Genomic DNA, 19,818 nt, shown 5'->3' with positions numbered 1-19,818 from the left:
GCGGAGATTCCCATAAATCAGGTTAATGGAACGCAACTCTAGCTGAAAGTAGCAAGGCTAAGCGAAATAAGCCCGGCTTTCCCTTTAGCTTGGTTGATGGAATACCCCTCAGGTAGAGATACGAGAGAGAGAGAGAGAGAGAGAGAGAGAGAGAGAGAGAGAGAGAGAGAGAGAGAGAGAGAGAGAGAGAGAGAGAGAGAGAGAGAGAGAGAGAGAGAGAGAGAGAGAGAGAGAGAGAGAGAGAGAGAGAGAGAGAGAGAGAGAGAGAGAGAGAGAGAGAGAGAGAGAGAGAGAGAGAGATTACTAAAGTAAGGCATACTTTGGAAACCTATAGGCCCATTCTGTTGGTTCTTGCTGGGGTGAAACAATCAAATGAACTATAAAACAATAATAATGCATAATAATTATGATAAATAATGATTCATTATTTTGGGAGTGCGTGTGGTTGATGGTTGGTTTAAGCAGCCTCACCTGGCAGAATCAGACTGATTGGACTCTGGGGCAGGGCGAGGCTGCACACTTTTTTTGCACATTGTGCAATCAATGTGCACGGGTGTGCAAGCCTCACCCTGCCCCAGAGTCCAATCAGTCTGATTCTGCCAGGCTTAAACCAGCCATCACCCACACACACTCCCAGAATGATCAAATAAATGAAAGGATCGGTCAACCTGTTCTACGTATCACTTACCGTGAGGTCAGAGAGCAATCATAAAACATGTTATATTGTTCCCAAAGAGAGCCATGCTTCATAATGCACCCTGCCAGCAATGCTACAACGCCATGCCCGCTCCCTCTGGGAGCGATCGCCTGCGGTCTTTGACGTCCATTTCAGATTCTTGTACTATGTCAACGCATACTGTATTTCATAAATAAATATTTAGACAAGTAGCGTGTTAGAAAAGGCATAGCTATATCCCTCAGCTATTGGTGAGTGAAATGCCAAGTAAGATTATGTTGTGCTTTCTGCCCTAAATTTTAGACTTGCCCTGACAATAAAGTATTATCGTATCGTATAGCCTATATGTGGTGATTTAGATTTTGAACGCTCCCAGCACTTTCTGACCAATCAGCACACCAGGCCTTATATGCTGACCAATCAGCACACCAGGCCTTATATGAGAGGAAGGGACTTGATTTAGGATGTTTAGTATCAGAAGCTTTTTTTTCTGCTTTCGCTCTATACATTACTACAGCCTACAGCAGCTTCAAACCGATGTCTGAGTAAAACAGAGCTAGTAGGCTCAGGCTGTAGCAAAGACCTCCTACACACATGTCACTCATTTCTAGAGAATACTATTGGGAACTGGTACTGTTAGTCCTAAAGCTCTGTAACTGCGGTCCCAGAGGATAATATCGAGGCACGCACTCCAGATATCCAACACGTACACTGTTTAAGAGACACCCTGTTGAAGAGACTATTATGTGGAGAAATATTAGGTTAGCAGCAACTGGTAATGAGCAGAGGAATGAACTCACAGCTGTCAGGGCCCCTTCCCGACTCTGCAGGCACTGGACCGTAGCCTTCTATAAGATAATCATTAGAGAGGACTTAGAGAGAGAGGGGAGAGAGAGAGAGGGGAGAGATGGAGGGGAGGAAAATAGAGAAGGGGGGAGATAGGAGAGAGGGGGGCTAGAGAGACCGACAAAGAAATAGGAGAAAAAGGGAAATGGAGAGAGAATGAGAGGGGGGTAGGGGGGAAGCGAGTGAGAGAGGAGAGAGGGGGGGAGATGAGGAGAGGGGGGGAGATAATTAGAGAGGGGGAGAAGAGGGGATGAGAGAAAGGAGACAGAGAAAAAATCTGTGATATTTGTAGTTTATTTGCAAAAATATTTCAGTATGCAAAAACTAGCTATTTGAAATCCCTTTTTCAATAGTTATGTTTGAAAAATATACACATTGAAAATGTGTAATTATAGAATGTTGAAATAACAATTAGGATACAGACATATTGATTACACTGTCCCTCCTATTCACAATGTCAACTCAACCGAACATTAGTTATGGCTATAAGTTCTGACAGTCACAGGACTTTGTGAGATATATGGTCTGGAGGCTCGATGGATGATGGCATCATTCAAGACCGTGGAGATGGTCTGAGGGAGGTTGAAATAGATCTGTTTCCATTGTCCCAGTCTTGTTTCATTGACATTCTTATTTTACAGTAGACCATTACAGTATCACGCTGACTGGCAAGACCATGAGGTAGATAGCGCCATCTAGTGGCAAACAGATGTATTTGTAGCAGAGCTGATTCTTAAACACAAGCATAACCTCTTTTGGAACAGGCAACACAAGAGATATATATTATTATTATTATTATTATTATTATTATGATTATTATTATTGTGCATTATTTTGTAATGTACTTTGAGTTCTTCATTCAATAAATGCAATGCAATGAATTAATATCATTATACATGATGTGAATAGAATTCAGTCCAATGCAATGAATCCAGCTCCATCACAGAGAGCGTGTGTCTACATGACTCTGAGGAAGCAGGCCTCCACCATGTCCTCCACCTGCTCCACCAGAGCTCCGTACTCTGCAGGACAGACCCGGGGCCGCTGCCCGCTGCCCCCCTCCACGCAGCGGACCACCTGCCGGTGGACCCCCGGCCCGCACCGCGCCAGAGACCCCAGCCTCTGCAGCTGCTCCAGGGGGTCCTTGGGGGCCGGCTCGACCTGAGGTGAGGTGAGGTGGAGGTTAGGTTAGGTTACTACAAATGAATAAACTCATTTAAACTAAAGTTAAAGAAAAATTCACTTTGTAAATGTTTGTGTTAACGAAGTAGAATTACAGGACAAAATAATTGTAACTTGGAGTACATCAAAGTCCCGATCACTTCTTGTTTCCCCGTGACTCGTTAAACGTCTGCCCCCTGTCTTACTACAGATGAGGGCTAATGCTCCATGTTATTTAACTTCCCAGTTTCTGCCTCTTGTGGTCGGTTCTTTTGGGAACTCAAACAAAAGACATCTAAACATTTTTACATTTACATCTTCCCATCATAACGAGTCGGTCTACAGTCCCGTGTACACCGGGCAGAGTAGAACAGTCGAGCCCAGCTTGTACTGCTACACCTCGAGGGTTCCGCACACCTGGGCTTACGTGCAGGCAGACGCGCGAGCGCAAGTGTTAGCGAACGTGCTAGCTCACCTGAAGCGCGCCGAGCACCGCCGGCCCGAACTTCCCGTAGTGCGCGGTGGAGCAGATGACCACGGGCGCCCTGCCGCCCTGCAGCCGGTCCGCCACCGCCTTGGCCACCGCCGTGTGCGGGTCCATCAGGTAGCCCGTTCGCCGGTGCACGTCCCGGATGACGGCCGCGCACTCCCGTTCACCGCACCAGCCCGCCTGCACCTCCTCTTGCACGGCGGCGAGCAGCGAGGGGGCGACGACGAAGCGCTGCTCGCGCTCCAGCCGGCCGTACAGCTCCGCCACCAGGCGCCCGTCCCCACCACTGGCGTGCCACAGGAAGCGCTCCATGTTGGAGGGCTTCAGGATGTCGATGGCGGGCGAGGCGGTGGCGGCGAGCGGGCGGCCCCGCAGGTCGAACTCGCCCGTGTTGATGAAGTCGGCGATGACCCGGTTGCGGTTGGAGGCGCAGATGACCTTCCCGACGGGCAGGCCCATGCGCTTGGCGTACAGCGCAGACATGGCGTTGCCGAAGTTCCCGCTGGGGACGCAGAAGTCCACGGGCTCGCCGAACCGGACCACACCCTCCCGGAAGAGAGACAGGTAGGCGGAGGCGTGGTACACGACCTGGCGGGCAACATGGGGCGAACCGTTTGACTTCTAAAGCTGGACCCATTAACAATTTGTTTTGGGTCTAAGAGACCAATGCAGGGACGATTTTTGACCATTTTTGAGGCAATTTAACTTTAAAATTTCAGATCCTTTCCATGATGATAGATATTATCCGAGTCTGTCAGTGGTGAAAAAATGAGGAATTAGATCGATGGGCGCTATTGCCCCCAAGGATGACTTTGCAGCCCGCTTGTGGATTACGGCTGCAGCATTCTAACTCAATACTGGACCAATCTCAAAGAAAGTAATCATCTGCATTAGTCCCTTTGAACGAAAACGATTTGAAAAGGTTGGCTGATTGGAAAAGCTCTGCATTGGGAAACACAGGTCGTAGGTCACCAAGACATGGTAGAGCAGAGTGTCCAACAGCACTTTACAGCCTAGTTTAAAGTGCACAAATTATTTAACCGTTCTTGTTTAATTTGTCATTTTCTCAATGTTGTTTAGCAGACCCCCCCGGTCTGACGGCAAACCCCACCCCCTTAACTAACACATGTCCTGCGGGAAACCGTGTACAGTATTAACTACACGCCAAGCATGAGCGACCAGGTCAAATACTTCATCATTAAAAAAGTGACACGAAAAAAAGACAGTGATTGATGACAACAATTCAAACCTACTTTTGGATCCTGTGTATCTGCAACAATAAAATCTCAAAGACAGAAAGCCGACATGCAGTGGACCCCCATACGGCTAGCTAGGACGGCTCTCAACCCCGACCCCCGGGGGCCGCTGGGCTCCAGCCCCAGCCTGGCGCCTCACCTGCGGCAGCAGCCGGGCCCAGTTGATGGAGTTGGCCGTGCTGAGCACCGTGCCGTACTCCACTGCCAGGTGGCCCGCCAGCCCGCCCTCCCTGAACATCCTCTTGATGGAGCGCTGGCAGAAGTCGAAGTCGGCGCGCACGCTGACCGCCCTGGCGTTGCCCTCGCGATACGACGCCATCTGCAGCTTCTGGACGTCGCTGACACCGTCCTGGGGGTAGAACACCAGCACGCCCGTCCTGCCCCGGGCCTCGCCCCCGCCACCGCCGAGCCCCCCGAAGCCGCTGAGCACGGCGCTGCCCGTGTCCCCGGACGTGGCGACCAGCACCAGGAAGTTGCAGTCGGGCGGTAGGCAGTGGGAGAAGAGCTGGGGCATCAGCTGCAGCGCCAGGTCCTTGAAGGAGGCCGTGGGGCCGTGGAAGAGCTCCTGGACGTACTGGTTCCCCTCCAGGTGTCTCACGGGCGCCACGGCGGGGCTGGAGAAGTTGTCGCCGTACGCCCGCGCCGTCATCGCCCGGAGGTCCGCCGCCGGGACGTCCGACGGGTGGATGCACTTCTCCAGGATGGCCGAGGCCAGCTCGGCGTACGACATGCCCGCCAGCCTCAGCCACTCCCGGGCGTCGATCTTGGGGAAGCCCCCTCGGGGGACGTAGAGGCCGCCGTCCGGGGCCAGGCCTTCGATCACCACGTCGCTGAAGTGTGTCCTGCTGCGGGCGGGGGACTCAGAGTCGCCCCGGGTCGACACGTAGGTCTCCGCGTCCGGGTGGTGGTACCTCTCCACGGCGGTCACCACCTTGTCCGCCACCTGCTCCACCGTGTCCCCGACGCCACACAACACCCTGATGTCCAGCCACCGCTCGTAGAACTGTTTCCTGTAGCCCAGGATGTCCCGCATGGACACGCCCGCCTCCTGCCCCACGATGCGGTTCACCTTCATCAGGGACAGCCTCTGGAGGATGTCCTCCGCCGCCACGTCCAGGTACACCACCACGCCGCTCCGCGCCACGTGTTGCATGGCGGCGGCGTGCAGAGGGTTGGAGCCGCTCAGGGAGACCACGCTCCCCGCCGCGGAGAAGCTGCACAGTGCTTGTCCCTCCTCCTCCAGGAAACACTCGCCGCCGACGGCCGCCAGCTTGGTGGCGACGGGCATCCTCCACGCCTTCTCCAGGACGTCGTCATCGACGTCGATGGCGGGAAGCCCGAGTCTTTGGGCGACTATTCTCCCCACGGATGTCTTCCCTGCTCCGGGCGGGCCCATGAGCAAGATGTTCTGGTCTCCCAGCCAGCAGCTCTTGGTAGAAAGCCATGATACAGTAGCAGCTGATGAGGGACCAGGGTTGTAGCGTCTGACAGCTCCGAGTGCAGCACGGCTGGCGTTTAACCAACGCATTGGGCTTGCCTGTGAATCGTAAAGAGATAAATCATGACATTATTTGGATTGTGTATGTTTAACGAGAATGTTCTATCTCATAGTGTTGACGTTGCCAGTTTAATGTCAATGCCAGCCGCCAGCGACCAAAAGGACGTCGCAATTCCCTCCATGGAGAACCCCATCTGCTCTGATTGCAAGTTAAATCTCACCAATATAGCCCCTCTACGGACAGCTTGGGTGATCCTCTTTGTATCACAGGCCTTTGGTTTCACAAAGATATGCGTTTTTCAAGCATGAGAAGCTTTTTGTCAGGAAGGCTTTGAAGTTAAGTCACCTCAGAACACTTTGAAGAAGACGCTTCAGACTTCTTGGCAGAAAGCTGCTCAGACATGACAAACGTAGATTTGTGTGAAACCAAAGGCAGATGCAAAGAGGATTACGCACGATGTCAGTAGAGGAGCAATACTGGTGACTTCATCACTGTTAAATACATTCAGATAAGACATATTTTCATGAATAGGACACTCCGTGGAGGGAACTGCGGCTTAAGACATCCTCTGCGGCTAAAGTCAACGCTATGTATTTTTGACCAGTTCCAACCGTGAATTGTTATGTTAGATTACTTACGTTATGTTGTTGTACTTCACTGACCACTACGTGTCTAACGGTACAGAAGGAAAACAGGCTTGTTTACTGTCCGGTGTGCAGAACACGCCCCTCTATTCGAGCTACGGTGTAGCCGTGCGGTCAAACCCGGCTAAAGTCAAACTTTACAAAATAAAATATAAATTTGTATTGCCGCTAATATGTCCATTTAATCGTTATTCATTTTTCGAGAAAATGGGCCTAAAATAGAAAATAAAAACACCAATTATTACAATTATTGTAATAGTTACTCGGCTTGCTCCCTAGAGTATCCTAGCAACCGTATCCCAGGGTGCATGTTTGCAAACAAACCAAGCCCCGCCCCCCTGCAGCAGACCACTCATTTGTGTCATAGTGCGTTTAGTTTACCTGAACCACCGCTTACTGTACATTAACCTGAACCCTGCGGATCCATGGAGTATCCACCGGAGAGCATCCACACCCTCATCCCCAGGGAGGAGGTCAGAATCGAGAAACCACAGAGGTGAGGTCGTACCCTGTTGTCTAAGCCTGTCTGTCTGCCTGCTTGTCTGTCTGTCTGTCTGTCTGTCTGTCTGTCTGTCTGTCTGTCTGTCTGTCTGACTGTCTTTCGGTCTGTGTTTCCATTTTAAAGGAGAATGAATAATAATCAATAAGTCAGAAGTCTTCCAAATATTGTACTTTTCTGACATCCATATTTGGAATAATAACAACATACTCATCACAAACTGGTTGCATGTCCAGATATACTTCCAGGTTCAGGACGACGGTTGTGCAGGAAAAGAAGTCGAGCAAAGATGCTATGAAGACGATGGGGCCTGCAAAGGTGGAGATGCCGTCTCCAGACAAATACTTACAAAAGAACTCCAGAGACAACAAACTACCTGAAAGTGAGTGGAGCACGTCGTGCTAGGATATGAATCGTATTCTGTACACCCGTCATAAGAACGAGAAGGCTTTTGTTCTCTGAAAAGCCTTATCTTAGTACCCTGACAGTTTGCTTTTCTCGATTATATTTATTTGATTACCATATTATTATTGGTTATCAAATAATATTTTACATTCCTCTTTTAATGGATCATCTTTCATTGTCATGGAATCATTGTCCTTTTAATGTCTTTACGACGTGTAACCATTAATGTGTTTATATTGTGATCCCTAGCAATAAAGCTCGTGTTGAAGGGTGTTAAATAAAGAAACATGCCAGGTCTTGTTTTCAAATTCTCCCTGTAATGTTGCACCATCTCTTCATGTATAATATAAAGATGACGTATATATATATACATTTATTTACTTACTCAGAGAAAGCGTCTACTAAAGCCGGAGAGCACAGCTACACCCACAGGAAGCCGGACGTCCCGACCAGGTCGGACGTCCCTCTCATGGGCCTCCACAGCAACAAGGACTTTGTGAAGACCAACGTCGTGGAGACCACCATGTCCGAGCCCAGGAAGCCCAAGCCCATCTACGCCGACACCAAACGGGGCCACAGGCAGCTGCTGGAGGACTCGGGCCTGGTGCCCAAGTACATCCAGAAGAAGGTAGAGGAGGAGGAGGGCTTGGGGGCCTGGAGATGAAGACTCGCCGTCGGCTCAGGGGTAGACTCAGGGGTTCACTCAGGGGTTCAGCTGTAACATTTATATCCTTATGGTGGTTTGGACGAATAACACCAATTCATGATGTTGGTTTTAATGGATTTTCTATTTGCCTATCCTGCGTTGTTGTCTGAACTGTTTGAAGACAACTTTAAAAATGATGGTGTTTTTGAATAGCTTTGCATTGGTCATCAAGTCCCACAACGATGAATGAAGCAAAAACCTCTTAAAATAAATGTTCTTGAGCACTCAGGGCAATAAACGGCAAGACAATTAAAGGGAAAAAGATCTAATTCAAAACAGGTTTTGTTTCTTTCTTTCTTTTTACAATGTTTCTGTTGAACCACAAAATGATCAGGAGACTATGGAGGCAAAGGAATTGGTACAGGTGTCTGTCGATGTCACTCATCAGGAGCCTGACCTGTCGTCCCCCTCTGGCCCCCAGGACTACGGGGAGACCCCCCAGTACCTCAACCAGCGCAGGGAGGAGGTGCAGCGGGCCCAGCAGGAGTACGACCAGTACGTCAGCGACCGGATGAAGGAGGGAGCCATGAAGGTGCTCTCTGCGGAGGAGCGCAGCTCCATCATGGTGGTAAGGCGCGGAGCAGAGACACTCCTAGCCTCAAGGCGGTATTAAAGACAGCCCAGAGTCAGACCCATGTCGGCCCAGAGTCGGACCATCGACAATCCAAGTTGGCCAAATTTGTATTATTAACAACAGAAGAATTTCAATAACAGTTTTAGATGCTTATTTTTTTAATGACTTTATTATATTTAGTATGTTTTGTATTTGATTCTTATAGAAATAAAGAAAATAATAGTAATCAATCAAAACATGCAAAAACTGGCCACAAAATATGTACTAGCCTACGTGTTGGACGCTTGTCACATGTCATGTGTCTATAAGTGTGATATAAATTGTAACCTAGTGTTACAGTACCTGCCAGGGGACAAACAGGTGTGGTGGTTATATATACACTATACTATGGTTTGTTGAGGACTGGGTCTCCCCGCTGCACCGCAGGGCCTGAAGAAGAACTGGGAGGACCTGAACCGGCAGTACCAGGGGCTGTCCATGGTCACCGACACCATCACCAAGAAGCACCGCAAGGAGCGCCTGGAGCACGCCATGCGGCAGCTGGAGAGCCACATCAGCATGCTGGAGCGGTACACCACCATCTACGTGGCCAACGACTAGCCCCCGTTGGTACTGATAGGCTTCAAGAACCCTGATCATGACGGTGATGTGTACTATGTGATTAAACATGACATGGTCAGAGGTCGGATGTCTTATGGTATTTTATTCCACGCATGGGGAAAAGAAGATACAAAAATGAGATGTTAAATATTGACGTAAATGTGTAAAGTAGGCCTACAAGGGAACCATCTAAACGGGATGAAAGGAACTTCGATAAGACTTCATATATATATATATATATATCTCTTTCTTTCTTTTAATGCAAAGTAAAAGATATATATATCTTTCTTTTACTTTTCATTGTAAAAAAACAACAAAAGCAGGGCATTCCTCCCGCTGAGCAGGAGTCACATGCGGTTCATTAGCTGTCATGTAATTGGCTCCATGACGTCCCGTTCACGAGGGGTAGGGGGTAACGCAGTTATCAAGGAGGGCTCAGTGACCCAAAGACGCGCTGCCGCTACTTTGGGAGTTTTTGTCATTGATAGAGACGGTAAGCATTTGGTTAAGTTTTAAAATGTAAAATTTTAAGAAGTGTAAGGGTTAGGCGACCAGCCTCAGTGATTGCAGAAAATATGGGAGTCCACACATGATTGAAGCATAAAGTAGGTATTTATCAGAAAAACCACAACTAATAATTGAAGAATTTACATGTAATCGGTAAAATCTGTTGTGGGTGTAGTGTAAGGATGAGTGGGTAGTGTACTGTGGGGATGTTCTAAGGTTTAAACACAACCTACTACAACTAAACATTTTGCTAAACCTAAAAGACAAAAACAGGGCTGCAATGGCTATCGTGTACCCTCTACCGGACAACGGGCTCCTTGGGCCGAACACACAACTTTTTTTTTTAGGTTAAATTATACTATACATTATATATATAATGGTGTTTTTTTTTTTTTTTTCTAATATGATAGAAACTCGTATATAATCGTACAGGCTCTGTTAGAAGTGTTCAGAAGTATTGCGAGTCTCACCAGTGCCGTGCGCAGACAGCAGAGGGCGCTGATGCACCCTTTCCAACGTTATCACTCAGGAGAGTGGACGTTGTCAATGGTTATCAGCCCTATAGCTAGGGGCCAGTCGGTTCCTGTTCAACCTCCTCGTCGGTTCAGAAGGCCGTTATCATTGACTCTATGGCCTGATGTGGCCCACAGCCACGCCGTCATCGATGTAGTCCTCAACCCCGGAAGATGGAAGGTCAATATTGATGCTCTATTGCCCTCCACAATCTAGGTCTACAGGTGCTTCTTATTTTGAAGCGAGTAATAACAATCATCTTTCTGGAGAAGACGAGACAGGTTGCGCCAGAGATGGAGAACAGGTCAACCAAAGGGAGAGTCGTGGTAAGATGCTCTCTCTTCTACACACAATGTACACTGGTGTTTATTGTTCCAACTGCTGTTTGATGCATGAATTGGGCTACTTGGCTTTCTTTCTTTCTTTCTGATCTGGATGAGTATATTTTGAGTTCATGATAACAAACCTAAAGCCACCTTATTTGTAAATGTTCTTCGATGGTGATAGAAAGATATGAATTATGGCTGGAAAATAAATTTGTACAATTCATAAGAAAATCTATAGTTCATATTTCGATTTTCTTTATTTTGACCAAGTGTAAATATGTTCCTGTTTTGTGTCCTGTTGCCTATAGGCCTACCGTGGATGACCTATTGAGGCTATAGTTGATCGATTTATTGTAAAGTGTTTGTTTATCTGCGTGTCCCGACACTGTACTGTGTACTGCTGATCCCAGATCAAAGACGAGTGGCCCGGCTACAGCCTCAAGCTGTTCACCTACCCAGAGCACTACCACGAGGACGTGGAGAGTGTTTACATACCCCACGGTGTCATCATGGACCGGTACACACACACACACGTATACACACACACACTAATCTATTCACACACACACACACACACACACACACACGTATACACGCACACACACTAATCTATTCACACACACACACACACACACACACACACACACACACACACACGCGTATACACACACACACACTAATCTATTCACACACACACACACAGTGTCGCAGACACATATAGTCAAGTAGACACACACACACATGGTCATGCAGGTACTCTCTCTCACAAAAACACACACAGACACACACACAGACACACACACACACACACACACACACACAGGAACACTTGAATATGCACACAGACACACACATGGGCCGATCACGCATGCACACACCGACACAGACACAGACACACACATTCATACAGGTACACTCTCTCCCACAAATAAACACACACACACAAATGACCACTTGCACAAATACACACACAGGGGTACACTTAAAAATGCTCACACACTCACCCATACACTCCTACACAAACAACAAACAAACACAACACACAAACACAACATCGAACAAACACACACACAGACAACCAGATTGACTGCTTGATTATTATGTGTTTGGGTAACGTGTGGCGTGTGTTTGGGTACCGTGTGGCGTGTGTTTGGGTAACATGTGGCGTGTGTTTGGGTGGCGTCTGTTTGGGTACCGTGTGGCGTGTGTTTGGGTACCGTGTGGTGTGTGTTTGGGTAACGTGCGGCGTGTGTTTGGGTAACGTGCGGCATGTGTTTGCCGGTGCAGGATCGAGCGTCTGGCGCGCCACATCATGGAGGACATCTCGGACCAGAACATCATGGTGCTGTGTGTGCTGAAGGGCGGCTACAAGTTCTGCTGCGACCTGGTGGAGCACATCAAGGCCATCGGACGCAGCGCCGACAAGTACCTGGAGACCCGCGTGGAGTTCATCAGGCTCAAGAGCTACCTGGTAGGGCGGGACGTGCGCACGCACGCACGCACGCACGCACGCACGCACGCACGCACGCACGCACACACAAACAGGGTGCCCTCAGATACATTTGGATTTAATGGGTGTTTAGTCCATTTAGTTTGGAATAATGAATCCATTTAGTAAAGACATGGATGTGACCACATCAAATCTTTCAGTAAAAGCTTTAAATACAATTGATTTATCTATGTATTTATTTCCTTATTCATTTTGCATTATTCATTTTTTGAAGGTTGTATCATAGCATCATGTAGGCTACATTTATATTGCCAAAGCAGTGTATCGATGTTAGGAAAGATAACAATGTCGACCTAATTTAAAAAAGTTTAAATCAAGCAAGTAGGGAGAAAAAAAAATGAGCATTAAATATAAATACTATAAAAAGTGAACGACGGGGAAATTTGAAATACCATAGAATATCCCCTTACATCGACACATCCCTGTCGTTCCACCATAGTGGCCAGTAGGGGACGCAGTTGTACATTTAATTAGCATGCTCCACTCGGACGTTTCAAGGGCGATAGATTCCCTGCTAAACTACTGCAGCGATCGCTGAGCTTTGTTCGGTGCCTAGCTTCTCGATTAGCCCTTCCTTGCTGCCATAGCTATATTTATGGTAACAACGAGCTAACGCAGGAGCAATAGGCTGTGTTTAAACATCCCGATTAAAGGTCATAAGAGGACATTGTGTGTGAGCTGATGGCCCAAGATGCTCTCACACAAGTGATGACATCACCACATAATAAACCTGGCTGTGGAGAGAGTCACGTGGCCACGGGCAGGACAGTATGATTACTATGTGTGATGACATCATAAATCAATGATGGGGTCATGAGACCTTCCTGCAGGAGGTCAGACTGTGGCCACATTAGCAATCCCTCATCTCAGTAATGCAGGGATAGCATTTAGAGAGGATTGTTTATAATGTACTTAATGTTCTGAAAAGGAAAATGCTGGCTAGTCCGTAACTCTCTCTTTCTGTTTACTAGAATCTTACCATCCACACTCTGAAAACCAACATTCAATCATACTAATTTGGACTATGAACTGAGCTTATATTGTGCTAATATATTCATTGCATTACAATTTCATAGCCTATTTATTTGATGTACAATATTTGACCATGTCATTAAAAAAAATATTTTTTTCAAACCAATGCATTTTGTATTCTGGTTCACCATTGTCAAATGATTTTGCCCCTGTTTAATAAGTCAGGCAACAGATCCGCTAGGGAATAGCTGCATACCTAGATAATCCTGGGCCAAAGTATGTTGGTACCGTAATTACAGTATCATTACTAGATATTTAATAAAAAAGGTCTATGAACAAAACCATCAACCTCAACCCACTACTTATATTAGACTACTCATATTGCATAAAAAAGCTAAATATTTTTATGAAATCGCTTCAAAAATATCGTCTCATTGAAAACACATGTAATTATATGTTATTACATTATTAAATTGTGATTCATAGCACTAAGGGATTGAATTGCTTCTTCCCCAGAATGACCAGTCCACCGAGGACCTGCAGATCATAGGGAGTCAGGACCTGTCCTTCCTGCGGGGGAAGGTGAGCAGCAGCCCCTCCTCTAGTGACATCACACATGGGAGGGTCCTCCCAGATGAATGATTGACAGGTCAACCTACCAGCCTGTCCAACGGAATGCTCCGACTGGTAGGGATGATCTATCCATCGGCCGTCTGGTTGGAGGACTCTGACCAATTGGGATGTGATGGCTTGTTATTGGCTAACCCACATCACACCTGCTAGTAAAACAGGGGCCGTTCCTGACTGGCTGCAGCCCTGGTGATACACCTCCGTGCAGTGAGATAACGCTGTTTGCTCGACTCTGTTATAGTCTAAGGGCACGTACCGAACTAAACATGTGCTCATGCAAACATCCACATCCACATGCACAAACACACGCCCGCGCACACATACACACACACACACACACACACACACACACACACACACACACACACACACACACACACACACACACACACACACACACACACACACACACACACACACACACACACACACACACACACACACTTCTGTCCGTCAGGGGGTAAAGAGGTGTGTGCAGTGGCTGGGGTGTTCAGCTCCCAGACTGAAAGTTCTGGGTTTGATCCCCAATGTCCCAGCAGCCTGACTTTAGGCCTCCTTGAGAGGCCCCTGGCCCCAACCTGCTCAGTATGACCTGTGTCTGATAATGACCAAATATTAAATCAGCTTTTTTAGGCCTTTTTTTTGTCTTTTGATGGACAATATAAGTCAGGGAAAACAAACCTTGGAAAAACAATTGTTAAAACATAAGCCTTAACCTTTAAACATTAACCGTTAACCTTAAAATATTGACCCTAACCATTAACCATTAACCACCATTAACAATTATCCAAACCATAATAATAAGTCCCAATGACAAAATATGGAATGGAAAATGGATTATTAATTTATTAATTGACCCCAACTGTAACCCTATTGGCTGCGCTGTGTGCTTGTGTCACAAACCACGAGCGTCCGTCTGCATCTTATTAACAAACAACAACAAAAAAACAAAATTTAAATCCCAATAAACAACGATGGTTCAGACCAGCCTGCCTTTACGGCTCGATCACGGATTCCCTCTCGTGAAGACGATCCGGCGGCAGAACCACGCCTCACCAGAGGTGGACCTCCAGACTCCGTCTGAAAGCTCTCCGTGACCCCGTGACCCCGCGACCCCGCCGCCCGCCGCCGGCACCTCATCCTCCTGACTGCACAGGGTCCGGGCCCCTCAGGCCGCGCCCCTCAGGGAACCACACCTTAGAGAGAGACAGAAAGGGGCCGCGGCCACCTCAGCCCCCCCAAGTCCTTCAGAGGGACAGGGGGGCTCGGGTTGAAATGGAAAGGTATGAGAAGCAACATCCCGAGGCGTAGCGGGCCGTTCCACCCGAACCGCCTGAAAGCGGAGAAGGATCCAGCATGATGTCACGTTCCAGAAGTTCTCCTCCTCCTCTGGAATGTGCAAAAAAAGCAACGCAAAAATTCGTAAACTTTCGTCGACCTGATATCTATCTTGTCTTACAACACGATGCGGGGGGGGGGGGGGGGGGGTTGGTGAGTAGCCCGTGGGGTCGGTTAAACAAACACATCCATCTCCCCGTTGTGGTTTTAAACATCTGGACGATTAAACACTGTGAGGGTTGCACATGCCTCAACACTTCAAGTAGACAAGTGGTTGTACGGGTTACAACCCCCACTCACCAACACACACACACACACACACACACACTCTCATACATTCTTACAGCAACCGCTGGCTGAGATGATGCTGACATGGCTGGGTGTCTCGGTGTTTGGCAGCCCATTAAAGCACGTTAGTCACCCTTCAAACTTCCTCCTCTGCTCCTTATCTCCGTTCTGCTCCCCCCCCCCCACAGCCCCAGTGCCCCTCCAGTGCTGGACAGGTGTACAACTCACTACCTGGCCAAGTGTTGGGCGATCTGTCTGTGATCCCTCCACCCCCCCCCCCCCACAAACCGTAGATCCACCATCTCCCTCCCCCTCCCACAGGTAAACCCTTGATAGGGCTGGTGGAGGGTCGGGGAGAGGAGTAGGAGAGGCTGTTTGATTTCCAGCTGGTTGAAAGGTTCCTCAATCCCAAATGTCCGCAGCCTAACACTAACCCTCACCTGTTGGCATCCTAGAACCAGAATGCCCCTAACCCCTTCAGCTTCTCCTTAATATTTGACTGTTTACTCATTAAGCAGACACCTTGATCCAATCGACTCTCAGTTAATTCAGGTGCAGGTCGTTCAGGAGCAGGCGGGGGCTAGGGGGTCATCTAAGCTCAAGGGTGCCTACAGGTTGGCTATGGACCTCAGGGGGGGGGGGGGGAGTCGGTAACACACACCTCACCGCTATCACGCTACCTTGCCCCTCTGTCGTTACACCGACCCCCCCCCTGTCTGAATCCAGTGGGAGGTCTCTGGTGGTGATGAGAGGGTCTGAGTGCCTGTGCAGCGTGAGGGTAAGAGAGCTGAGCCGGCCGTCGCTGAACCCTGCAGCCATGGTGCGACCGCTGGGCAAACGGAAGGGACCCGGGTGGTGGTGGTGGTGGTGGTGGTGGTGGTGGGGGCGTGCTCTACTGCAGACACTGGCTGCTATTATGGGGAGGGCTGAATGGGCCGTCTGTGTGTGAGCCGTCGATGTTTCCGTACAGATTGTTGCCATGGTGACGTGTTTTCTTCCCTCACACATACAAACACACACACACACACACACACATGCAGCCGCATGTACATTTTTGGGAAACGCTGCTCTGATTTGAAGAGCTTTCTTGAGAACGGTGCATGCACAATGTTTTAGTGTTCGGAGCTAAAAGACAACGCCTAAAATTACCTTTCTGCCCTTTTTTTTCTATTTCATGTGATCCAGAACGTACTGATAGTCGAGGTAAGTGGTTTTATTGTATTTGCATTCAGATCGCATGCTTGATTGTTTCATGATTCATGATCAGAGCTTTTCTGCTGTATCATGACCCTTTCAAAAATGTTGCTCAGAGTCTCTGTCTTAGTGTCTGTCTGTCTGTGCATCTCTCTGTCTAGCTGAAACCTCACAATATAATTCAAAACAACATCTATTTAAAAACGTGCAGACATTGCCAAAGGCAAGGCACCAGAGAGCAAGGCAAAAAAACATCCTTCTTCCCTCTATCGGGAAGTTCCCTTCCTCGGTACCTCTATCATCACACCCCTCCCAGCTTTCCTCTCCCTCCCTCCATCGTTAATCTCTCTGCCCCCCGCCACCCAGGCGATCGTCGACACAGGGAAGACCATCAACGCACTTCTGAAGCACGTGGAGACCTTTGAGCCCAAGATGGTGAAGGTTACTGCGTGAGTGCCCTCTGTCCTCTCTCTGGTCCTCCTCCTCTCTCTCTCTCTCTCCTAACTTGTAGATGGTGGTCGAGACATAAGGCCCGGATCATCATAGTAAGACAGACAAAAATGCTCTCTCTCTCTCTCTCTCTCTCTCTCTCTCTCTCTCTCTCTCTCTCTCTCTCTCTCTCTCTCTCTCTCGCGCTCTCTCTCGCTCGCGCTCTCTCTCTCTCGCGCGCTCGCGCTCTCTCTCTCGCGCTCGCGCTCTCTCTCTCTCTCTCTCTCTCTCTCTCTCTCTCTCTCTCTCTCTCCCCCTCCCTCCCCTCGCTCCTCCCTCCCCTCCTCCTGGGGATGCGGTCTGATGGCCACCAGAAGCTGGTATCACTCTCCCCCAGACCCGTGGTCCTCTGTGTGCACGCCCAGTGCACTCCCTGTGCCCTGTGCCCCCCCACCCTGACCACAGACCACAGAGAGCAGATAACCATCCCTCTGCTGCTGCGCTGGCACTATTGTGTCTCTCCTGTTGGTTCTGGTGTTGTCTAGTTGGACTCGACCAAATGCAGGTCAACAGCACTCTGTTTTGGCACTTTCTGTTTTGAGTAAAATATTGAATCATTTATGAATAATCGTACATTGAATGTAATAATGTATACATTTATAATATCTTTTTTAAGACAAAATAACTAATTAAGTAAACAATGCAATACTTTTTCACAACAACTTGTGTTTTAAGAGATTAACTGAATGTAGTTAAAACAAACACATGTCCCATATGCTGCATTCTGGGCATACATATCTACCACTGGCGGTAATGCTGTCTTGTCTTTTTCAGTCTGCTGGTGAAGAGAGTGCCCAACATGGTGGAGAACCTTCCAGACTGTAAGCTGTTGTGTTTCCCCTGTCAATCATTTAACAGCTAATTTAGAGCTCTTTACCCTGGGGGGCAAAATAACCTGGGGGGGGGGGGTTATCGTTTAAGAAACATGTGTCCTGTTGAATACATGTCAAATCAATGACTATGTTGTTGTTAGTTAAAATGTAGTTGAGCGCCTTGTACATATGATATAAAAGAGAGGTTCATACTATGTTCAATGATAGACTATTTTGCCTGATAAGAGTTACTTAATTAATAATGAAAATATAATTTTCATGTTACATCATGAAGCAACCAACTGACGACGCTAACTGATTTCAGCCAAAGAAATTGTCTTCTTCTTCTCAGTTATGATTTGCTTATACTCGTAATCGTCAACACGTCACCATAACAACGGGACTCTCGTCATGATGCCAGCTCTAACTCGCGACCTCTCCCTGACTGTGCTTTGGGTCGGCCTCTCCAGACGTCGGCTTCGAGATCCCCAACCGCTTCGTGGTGGGCTACGCGCTGGACTACAACGAGTATTTCCGTGACCTGAACGTAAGCCCGGATCCTCCCTCTGAAGCCTTTTGAGCTGACCTATGACCTTTGAAGATCAGAGAGAGAAGAGGGAGAGAGAGATGAAAGCGTTGGTTGGTGGGGTGTTGGGCAAATACTTGACATCAAACGCACACCTTTCTCTTTTGCAGAAACCAAAACACACCGAGCATGTATCAGCCTGGCATTGAGTGTGTGTAGTGTAAGTCTGTTTGAGTGTGTTTGTGGGCGTGTGGGTGTGTGTGTGTGAGTGTGTTTGTGTGGATGAGTGTGTGTGTGTGTGTGTGTGTATGTGTGTCTTTGTGTGTGTGTGTGTGTGTGTGTGTGTGTGTGTCTTTGTGTGTGTGTGTGTGTGTGTGTGTGTGTGTGTGTGTGTGTGTGTGTGTGTGTGTGTGTGTGTGTGTGTGTGTGTGGATGTGTGTGTGTGTGTGTGTGTGTGTGTACATGTGTGTAGAGTAGACTTCCCGTTTTGTAATTGGTATATTCCTTTCCCCATCTCCTTGTGTATGTTGTGGGGAGCCCATAGCTCACATGCCATAGTGAGAGCGAGCACTGCTGCGCTGACGGAGCACGGACGCTGAGCTAACCTTCCTCTGTGCCTCTCACAGCTCTCCCACCACGTTGATGTGCCTGTGAGCATTATCTGGGCAAGAAGGGGGATCTGGTTAAGTTTATTTTCAGATCTCCTTTATCACAATATTAAAGCCTCAAAGGCCTCCTGTGTGTGTGAGTGTGTGTGTGTGTGTGTGTGTGTGTGTGTGTGTGTGTGTGTGTGTGTGTGTGTGTGTGTGTGTGTGTGTGTGTGTGTGTGTGTGTGTGTGTGTGTTTGTCTGTCTGTTTCTGTGTCTGCGATACTAGGATAAAGTTGAAGGATGGAATGTACTTTTACAAACTCTATCCCCTCATATCTTCATCCTTAAGATGAATCATGAACTGGAGTGTACTGCCAAGCTGCATTAATGAAACCATGCAGCTGTGTCATATCTTTCTTAAGTTAGATTTAGGAAACGGCCTGAAAGTGGAAAACATATTACAAGATTAAGTTCAATTGTACTCGTCGTTTTTCAACCGATAAAGGCCTGCAGCAGGGGCCTGAATGAAAAAGACAAGACAAATTATACCAATACTATAATATAAAGAAGATATTAAATGAATTATATTGAAACATCTTTCCCATACAAACAGACACACATGCACGCATGCACACACACTCCAAGTGCACTCCAAATTGAATCTGCTGTGCCAGGTTTTAGATTTTTAATCGAATATCTTTACCTCACTGTTTTATTACCAGACCTAGACGCAATCATTTATGAATACATCCATTTGATATAGCATC

General features: G+C 47.9%; 3 protein-coding genes across 6 annotated transcripts in view; 2 read left to right on the top strand and 1 right to left on the bottom strand.

Moving 5' to 3' along the window:
- Positions 1 to 1,797: 1,797 nt before the first annotated feature.
- Positions 1,798 to 6,673, bottom strand: thnsl1 (threonine synthase like 1). The gene is made up of 4 exons (XM_030349417.1): positions 6,567 to 6,673; positions 4,569 to 5,966; positions 3,159 to 3,761; positions 1,798 to 2,683 (listed from the first exon to the last, which is right to left on the bottom strand). The coding sequence occupies exons 2-4, from the start codon at positions 5,955 to 5,957 to the stop codon at positions 2,480 to 2,482; spliced, it is 2,196 nt and encodes a 731-aa protein (XP_030205277.1). The 5' UTR covers positions 5,958 to 5,966; positions 6,567 to 6,673; the 3' UTR covers positions 1,798 to 2,479.
- Positions 6,674 to 6,882: 209 nt separating this feature from the next.
- Positions 6,883 to 9,440, top strand: enkur (enkurin, TRPC channel interacting protein). 2 transcript variants are annotated; one of them, XM_030349418.1, is made up of 5 exons: positions 6,883 to 7,068; positions 7,308 to 7,453; positions 7,866 to 8,104; positions 8,571 to 8,750; positions 9,183 to 9,440. In XM_030349418.1, the coding sequence occupies exons 1-5, from the start codon at positions 6,998 to 7,000 to the stop codon at positions 9,354 to 9,356; spliced, it is 810 nt and encodes a 269-aa protein (XP_030205278.1). In that variant the 5' UTR covers positions 6,883 to 6,997; the 3' UTR covers positions 9,357 to 9,440. The 2 variants fall into 2 exon arrangements, with proteins under 2 accessions (XP_030205278.1, XP_030205279.1); XM_030349419.1 differs by having other exon boundaries at positions 6,884 to 7,068; positions 8,604 to 8,750.
- A 321-nt stretch (positions 9,441 to 9,761) lies between these two features.
- Positions 9,762 to 19,818, top strand: part of LOC115537465 (phosphoribosyltransferase domain-containing protein 1) — an 11,087-nt gene continuing 1,030 nt past the window's right edge. The window contains exons 1-10 of one of the 3 annotated variants that reach the window (XM_030349422.1): positions 9,762 to 9,849; positions 10,593 to 10,702; positions 11,113 to 11,219; positions 11,990 to 12,173; positions 13,701 to 13,766; positions 16,626 to 16,643; positions 17,001 to 17,083; positions 17,898 to 17,944; positions 18,406 to 18,482; positions 18,632 to 18,681. In XM_030349422.1, the coding sequence (XP_030205282.1) occupies positions 10,670 to 10,702; positions 11,113 to 11,219; positions 11,990 to 12,173; positions 13,701 to 13,766; positions 16,626 to 16,643; positions 17,001 to 17,083; positions 17,898 to 17,944; positions 18,406 to 18,482; positions 18,632 to 18,670 (654 nt within the window). In that variant the 5' untranslated portion in view covers positions 9,762 to 9,849; positions 10,593 to 10,669 and the 3' untranslated portion in view covers positions 18,671 to 18,681. The remainder of the gene's footprint in view (positions 9,850 to 10,592; positions 10,703 to 11,112; positions 11,220 to 11,989; positions 12,174 to 13,700; positions 13,767 to 16,625; positions 16,644 to 17,000; positions 17,084 to 17,897; positions 17,945 to 18,405; positions 18,483 to 18,631; positions 18,682 to 19,818) is intronic. The other 2 variants (XM_030349420.1, XM_030349421.1) reach the window with 2 other exon arrangements.

This window comes from Gadus morhua, chromosome 23, assembly GCF_902167405.1.
Source record: "Gadus morhua chromosome 23, gadMor3.0, whole genome shotgun sequence".
Taxonomy (NCBI): domain Eukaryota; kingdom Metazoa; phylum Chordata; class Actinopteri; order Gadiformes; family Gadidae; genus Gadus; species Gadus morhua.
This window is presented reverse-complemented; position numbering and strand designations above follow the sequence as displayed.

Coding starts and splice junctions, on each gene's coding strand:
- thnsl1 (XM_030349417.1), bottom strand. CDS start 5,957: ATGCGTTGGTTAAACGCCAGCCGTGCTGCACTCGGAGCTGTCAGACGC. Junction 3,762..4,568: donor GGGCCCGGCTGCTGCCGCAG/GTGAGGCGCCAG, acceptor GTTGCCCGCCAG/GTCGTGTACCACGCCTCCGC. Junction 2,684..3,158: donor CGGTGCTCGGCGCGCTTCAG/GTGAGCTAGCAC, acceptor ACCTCACCTCAG/GTCGAGCCGGCCCCCAAGGA.
- enkur (XM_030349418.1), top strand. CDS start 6,998: ATGGAGTATCCACCGGAGAGCATCCACACCCTCATCCCCAGGGAGGAG. Junction 7,069..7,307: donor AGAATCGAGAAACCACAGAG/GTGAGGTCGTAC, acceptor TTGCATGTCCAG/ATATACTTCCAGGTTCAGGA. Junction 7,454..7,865: donor AGACAACAAACTACCTGAAA/GTGAGTGGAGCA, acceptor TTACTTACTCAG/AGAAAGCGTCTACTAAAGCC.